The following is a 7,613-nucleotide window of genomic DNA, read 5'->3' on the forward strand; positions in this document are numbered from 1 at the left end:
TGAGGAGCATTACGAAACTAATGAGTTGGTAATGCATAAATTTTAAAATTATCCACAAACTATAACAGTCAACCAGAAATTGCTAATGAAATCCTCTCAAGCCCACAGGCCACACATACATCTCAAAAGAAAAATGAGAAGGGAGGAGGGATGGCAATAAGCTCGATTTTGAAGGACACACCAAACAACTCCTCCCCTTCCCTTGTTCCTATATATGTTAGCTCTCTGTTCCAGCAGTCAGACAGAGGGTACATGCTTGTTTTTGTATCACGGTAAGCAAACACAAGAGCATGTCTTCTCCTATCCATTGAGACTATGAATTTTGCAACGATATGTTATTTAGTAATTAAGTTTGTTTAAAGAATTGGCAATGTACAAGCACGTATAGCGACAAGTCTAAATGTTATAATACAGTCCTAAGTACATATGCATAGATCAGCGATCGAAATTTAAAATGTTTTGACTTATGAATGCAACAGAGGGACTGCATCCAAAAGTGATACTGGAATCGATAGAGAATTCTTATATTTCAACATCTACAGTCACTAATTAGTAGGATCGAACATTCCAAGGAATAGTTCTGGTACAGGATTAGAATTTAATTCTCCAAAACTTTGTAATGCACAAACCAGCAGGCAAGACAATAAAATGAACTAAGTTTCTCTTGGAACTTCAACAAGTTACTGTCAACCTGCTAAACAGATGGAACAGAACAGTAACACCACTCATCTTAGAAAGGCACAACTCAAACAACAGGAACCGTATGCAAATTTATACCAAGAAATTACCCATGCTGGTTTGGACAATATGCAAACCAAGGTCATAACTCACATACTATAATAATAACTCCAGAAGACTACACAAACAAGAAAAATGGTGGGTGTGAAATTAAAATCCCTATACAAATAGAATAAAAGAAATCATCATATAGCAGCGGTATAAAGGAAACTAATCAATTATAATTATGTTGAAAGGTTGGGCATATAAGCTGTAATCATTTTCTAGAAGACTTGTGGATATAATCAAGTCTATGTTGCTGGTTTTCAGATGAAATTGCCACATCATATTCAACAACAATATTGAGATGGTGTTCATGATGCACACTGAAAATTCACCCTGCTAATGATGTAAGCACAACCTGGTTCCTACAAACAGCGTGGCCAACCAATAATAATCAAAATCTTATTCTACGGACCCATTTCCTCAGTGCAGAGATGGGAACCTATTAATTCATACTCCCCTACCCAGATCCTTTGTGAGATCTACCCACCCCCGAATCGAAATCTTAAATCGGGCTGAACAAACCGAGATGAGGAATGGGTTACTGACTTGCGGAGGGCCGGCGCCATCTTGTTGGTGAGTGTTCCGGCGACGATCATGCAGTCGGACTGGCGCGGCGAGGGGCGGAAGATGACGCCGAAGCGGTCGAAGTCGTAGCGGGACGCGCCGGCGTGCATCATCTCCACGGCGCAGCAGGCGAGCCCGAAGGTCATGGGCCAGATCGAGCCCTTGCGCGCCCAGTTCATCAGGTCGTCCACCTTGGAGACCACGAACTCGGCCGTCTTGGACATCGCCGGCGGGGGGGCGCCCCCGTACGGCGCCGGGGACGCCGGCGAGGCGCCCGCCGCGGCGGCGGCGGAGTACGCCCGCGGGGTGGAGAGGAGCGCGAGCCGCGCCGTGCGCGGGAGCAGCGCCATGGCCGGTCGCTAGGGTTTCCTCACCTCGTGGAGGAGGAGGTGGAAGCGTAGGCGAATTTGGGGGATGGCTTCTCGAAGCTCTCGGCACGGAGAGGTCGGAGAGGTGGCTGTCTCGCGGCCGTGGTGAGGTCCGGGCGCGTGTTGGGTGCGTGCTGGGTGGGAGTGTGACTGGCCCAACTTTTGTGGTGTCTTGTATATAGCGGCCCAGGCCCAAGTCCCAAACATTTTTCTGAGGCTAGTCAGTCCTTCGAGCTGATCGCTAATGGGCGTAAATTGCCTCGGTTAAAGAGAAAGCCCAGCTGCAATGTCACACATGGAAGATACCTAAGACAAACTGTTTTTCAAATTGACCTTATCTTCCTGTAAGCAATGATGAGTTGTTTTCGTCAAAATACGAAGATAAAGAAGATGAGTCGGTGGCTGAAGTCCTTATTTGCATTAAGCAAATCCCGTTTGATGATTGTAATGCCTTACTGAACTCTTGACAAATGCTCTTGAATCTTTTCAAAAGAAGTAACAACTACCAAAGAAGAGGTAGATTAAATCCTCATGCGTGACTCCAAGAGTTGCTAGGCTTTCCGTCGCAATGAAGTTCATCAGAGGCTCAAAGGTGAAGGAAAATTTTAACACTTGGAAGTTGTATAATGCATTCTCATTTGCGAAATCCTGGCGGCAAGCAAGGCAAGCTCATGTACACCCAAGTAAATTGACTAGTAGCGCGCGGTCCACCCCTGGACGCCGTCAGTCAAGATCGGTGCGTGTGTGCAAACAGCCAAACACCACGAAGCTTCACGTGGGTGTGCGTGTACCCGACGAGGTGGGAGTCCGTGGCTCCAGTCCAATTGCTTTCCCGCGGATCGAGGATATGTCAGAGCATATCCCACGAATATGTACCTGAAAATTTGGTGAGAGCTCGGATCCGCGGCGAACCTGCCGGCGAATATCTCTTTCAGCACGGGCGCTCCATGAACCGTGATGCGTGACAGGTACCTGCCTTCTGTGGCGCGCAGCAAGCTCGTAAATCGGCGCTGACAGGGGATGTTCGGATAAATGAACTAATTTTTTTATTCGGATCTAAACGTGAATTAATTATAAAAGTAATTGCATAAACCGTAGCTAATTTGCGAGATGAATCTATTAAGCCTAATTCATTCATGATTAGCGCATATTTACTCTAGCATCATATGATCAAATCATGGACTAATTAGACTTAATAGATTCGTCTCACGAATTAACTTTCATTTATGCAATTGATCTTGTAATTAATATATATTTAATACTTCTAATTAGTATCTAAATATTTGATGTGACAGGGACTAAACTTTCATCCTGAAACCAAATACCCCACCAAATACCCCCTGAGTATTCCAAAGTGTATAGTGCGATTCGAAACAAGTTGAAATTTGATACCCATCCAAAATGTAAGGCAGACATGATCGATGCGATCGATGAATTTCGTATGGCTAATTGTGGCTAAAAATCGTAGTGAAATTTCGCTTTTTGTCGTCATGGATTTCATCCATTAATTAATTTTATCTTTTGTCGGTAGGTAAGATACAATGAGCCGCAGCCAATTCAGCAGTGGCAGGCTCGATCACCAGGGATACAACACGCCACGCCGCACACAAAAATTAGTCAATACTCCTGTTAAACACTACTGATAATCGTCCGTGCAATCTCTTCCGACCATTCTCGAGTGCTCGATCAATTCTTGACGCCGAGCGGCATGATGGGCATGCCGTCCTGCGCGGCGGTGACGGGAATGCTGGACTCGAGCTTGCAGTCGAGCGGCAGCAGCGCCGCGGCGTCCTCGACGAGCACCCTCCTGACGAGCCCCAGCAGCGTGGCCTCCATCTCGGCGCCGTCGGCCCAGGGGTGCACCTCGGCCTGCACCCGCGCGGGGTCCTCGCAGATGAGGTCCCACACGGGGAACCCCCTGCGCGGCATCACGAAGTCCTCCCGCGCCAGCCGCAGCGACGGGCAGTAGTCGCCGCGGCCGTCGCCGAGGTAGATGACGCGCTTCCTCCCCCCACCCGCCGCCGCCTCGCGGAGGATGCGGTCGAGCACCTGGCCCTTGCACATGTTGGGCGGGCAGGTGCCGACGCCGCAGCCGTGCGGGGCGGCGTGGTATGGCCCGATGCGGAGGCGGCCGTCGGCGTCGACGCGGCTCGGGTTGGTGTTGACCTCGGTGAAGCAGCCCCGGAGGCCGTGGTGGTCGAGGACTGTGTCGATGAAGAAGGCGTTGGCGTCGCTGAGGACGCGCAGGTCGCACCCGAGCGCGCACGCCGCACGGATCGCGGCGGGGACGCGCGGGTCGATGGGCACCGCGCGCAGCGCCGCCGCGACGTCGTCCAGGGTCCTCCCCGCAGCGTGGATCTTCCCCATCATGGCGTCCATGAGGTCGTTCCACGGCATGGTGGGGAGGAGGCGCTCGAACTCCTCCGTGAAGCCGAGGCTGTCGACGACCCAGTTGTCGCTGTCGACGTCGATGATGGTCTTGTCGAAGTCGAACACCACGATGATCCCGGCCATTGCCTGCTGCTGGGTTTCGAGGCGAGGCAAGTAGTTTGCTTTGTCGTAGGTTGTGGAGAACCTGAAGTTGTTTGCGATGCATCGGTGGCTTGGAGGCGCGGCGTTTTATACCGCGGGGCAGGGGCACCGGGCGCGGGAAGATGCCGAGGGAATATTACGAGGAGGTGCCTAAGAATGGCAAGCCGGTCTCGGTGTGGTTCGGTTGATCGGCCCGCGTCAGGGTTGGCGCGGTGGGGGTACATTCGGCGGGCCGATGCGATGCGATCCGATCCGCGGCTTCCTCGCGAAACCACGCGGCTACGAGCCGGGCTTCTGGTTTGGTTCGCGGTGGGTTCCGTACGTGCGTGTGATCGTAGACCGTAGAGCCGTGGTGGCCGCCGCCGGAAACACTCGGGTGCTGGCCGCCGCGGGAAGGGGAGGGAAAGGAAGGGAAGGCGCGAGTCGGCGGCTGCTTCTGGACTGAGGGGTGGGGTGTCGTCTGGCAAGGATCCGGATATGCTCTCGGCTCCTGCCTATTGGCGAATATCCACTCTCCGCTCCGTCTCGGGAGCCGTGGTGGAGTCGCTTTCGCCGTATCTGCTGCTTTCCCAGTTCGCGGCCCGCACGCAACGCAAAGATTTTACGTGCCGGCCGTTTTTCCTTGAGATTGAAATAAAGAAAGTTCTCTATTTACCAAAAATAGTGGTCTCGTGCTGCGTCAACTAAGTAAAATTTTGAAGCCTTTTTTTTATGATCCAAACAGCATGCACGCACAAAACTAATGTTTGTACTCTGCATGTACTGCAGTCAGCCAGCTAATCTGCGACGTGGGGAAATTGTGTTTCGCTCAGCCTCAGGTAGGAAAGTGCTGTCATGCTTGTGGCACGAGTTCCAGCTCCAGACAGAGGTCATGATACAGACAGAGGTCATGATATAGATAGTACGTATTACTACCAGTACTACGGCTCTATTCAAGAGGTTTCTTCCAAAATAGTTTCACTACTGGAGTAAAAGTCGGTGAATTAAAAAATAGTGGCTTCTTCTAGTTTCTAGTTCATTTTAATTTCGGCTTACAAAATGACTTCACGCTACAGTGCCTCATTTTGCGGAAACAGGTGAAATCGAAGTCAAGATAAATTCTAACAAATGGAGCCTACATATGCCACGATTTTATCACGTTTCCTGGGGTGTCTCCTAGGGGATATTCGGCGGATGCGGAGAATCTCCCACGGGACGGCTACTGGCCAGTGGCTGCCAAAGGTCGATTAGGTGGTGCTCCTGCCCGACTCTTTTGAACCGCTAGAACATGGTGGCCTCTGTTTTTTCGCCGCATGCTTTCTCTACGTCCTATCTTCTAAACAAGTTCTGTCTCACGCCTACTGATTACTACTTTGAACATGGATGAAATTTCAGTGGATGTCAAAGCCCATGCCTCACGTACGCTTTTATCATTGTGATTTGATCGATGTGTTCTTGCACCAATCTTTTTCCCGTTTTGTTTTTCTAAACATTCTTCTAGTGAATTCGTGTATGTGCCTGTATATAAAGTTTGTACTATATGGAATTGATCGTGTGGAGAAAGCATCACGCTTAGTTGGCTAAGGAAAGCTCCTGGTTGCTTCTTTATTCCACCTTATCGCCGACACGGTAAAGAAAGGACAAATTCTAATTCTTATTGTTCCTAGCAAAACATATTCCATTTACTCGTCTTTTCAGTTAGTGGCATATGCACAAATCACAATGCATGAGTGGTAGCAGTATCTAAAAATAGAATAATGCCGGTATTACTCTATGGAAAAGAAGAATGCATTTGCTTGCTTTTTCAAGCGCGTGTTAATTTTGAAGTCATCACATGCTGAATTTTTCTCAGATTAGAAAATTTCTTGCATGCATTGCGCAAAACCATAATTTGCAATAGTGGCTGCCAAACGCACAGATTCACGGGGGTATCGACGGCCTCACATGCCAAAACCAAAAGGATCGCAGTCAGCCACCGATCGACGACGTGCGTGTCTCGACAAGGCCCCGCTCAGCCAAATGACCCAGGATTCACGGCATCAGATGCGAAGTTTCATTCGCATGGACGGGAAGCTACCCTGCAGTTTGTGCTCTGCTAGCAGACACATCTCCGTGTCCGTGATCAGAGATGAGATCAGATGCCTTTCATGTGGGCGAGGGTTGGGAGCCTGATGCGTCCACTGAACTTCAGGCAATCAGGCGAGATGACACACACACACACTGTCGTGGTAAGATTCGCGGCCTCCTGTCACTGCCGCGAATCCGCTAGCTAGCAGATTTGTCACGGCGTGGTGTTGTACAATACAAATCCGGCATTATGCTGCCATAAGGGCAGAGGATTAGCAAATCCGCAGACATATTTGATTTGTGGAGCAAACATGGGGCGTTCGAATCAATCATGGTTTTGGTTTCCAAAACCAGTGAACGAATGATTCGGCGTAACGAGAATCACGGTTCAGTTTCTTAGCCTCTTGTACCAAAGTTTACAAGAATTGCGTGAAGAGTTATTTGGAAAAAGATTTGTTTTCGTTTGCTGCAATGGTAAGAACAACGCGAAAGTGGTAGCTATGCGAATTTTTGTTGCGACGTGTAAGAACTTTGCGCATCAATTTTATAGAAGAAAAGATCGCATGCTGGCCCAAGTATACAGGTCCCGTTTGGTAGAGTTTCGGCTTCGGCTTCTTCGGTGGAGTGGCTTTTTAGTGAAGTTGAAGCCGTTTTGCAAAACGTTTGGGAAAACGGCTTCTCAATGGCAATATATGTAATTTTATGATCACTTAATGCTTGGAGAGAGAGGAGAAGCCGGTGAAGCCATTTTTTTCGGCTTCTCCTCTCTAGTGTAAGCCGTTTTGCGGCTTCTCCCTGGCTTTGGTGGTGAAGCCGTTTTGAAATTAGCCCTTTGGTAGGGCTTCACCAAAATTCGGTGGAGAAGCACTTTGAGAAGCTCTACCAAACGGGGCCATAGTATTTTAAGCCGCTGCTAAACGTGGTATGCGAGTTGAGTAATTATGTAGATTGTGTGCAACATGTCTAAATAGGTTCCGAGTTTTTGAATTGGCACTTGCACTTATTTTTTTTTATCTAGCGAGGTGTATGTGTGATTTTTTTTTTGCGAATCTCAAAGTACAAACGCAAACGCTTATATACACGCACGCACACTCACCCCTACGAATACATGCACGCAACCCTACCCGCCTCGGAAAGATTGAGCTGGCAAATCTTCGAGATAGACGAAGTCACCACTGGCGCCTCACTATCATCAGATACGTTGCGTACCACTGAAATAATATCGCTGGTTAAATTCAGGAATAAATCCAGAAAAATGTTTAGTTTATGCCCAGTTCATCTCTTGGTGATATTTATAATTAAAAATATGGTGCACATGAT

General features: G+C 48.8%; 1 protein-coding gene across 1 annotated transcript; it reads right to left on the bottom strand.

Annotated features, from left to right (window-relative positions):
• Window positions 1–3,171: 3,171 nt before the first annotated feature.
• On the bottom strand, window positions 3,172–4,321 carry LOC101772309 (inorganic pyrophosphatase 1). Its single transcript, XM_004969724.3, has one exon. It carries the CDS (start codon window positions 4,227–4,229, stop codon window positions 3,402–3,404), a length of 828 nt encoding a protein of 275 aa, XP_004969781.1. The 5' UTR covers window positions 4,230–4,321; the 3' UTR covers window positions 3,172–3,401.
• Between the last annotated feature and the right edge of the window lie 3,292 nt (window positions 4,322–7,613).

This window comes from Setaria italica, chromosome V (assembly GCF_000263155.2).
Source record: "Setaria italica strain Yugu1 chromosome V, Setaria_italica_v2.0, whole genome shotgun sequence".
Classification (NCBI taxonomy): domain Eukaryota; kingdom Viridiplantae; phylum Streptophyta; class Magnoliopsida; order Poales; family Poaceae; genus Setaria; species Setaria italica.

Excerpts from the sequence above, each read along its gene's own strand:
- LOC101772309 (XM_004969724.3), bottom strand. The coding sequence starts at position 4,229 with ATGGCCGGGATCATCGTGGTGTTCGACTTCGACAAGACCATCATCGAC.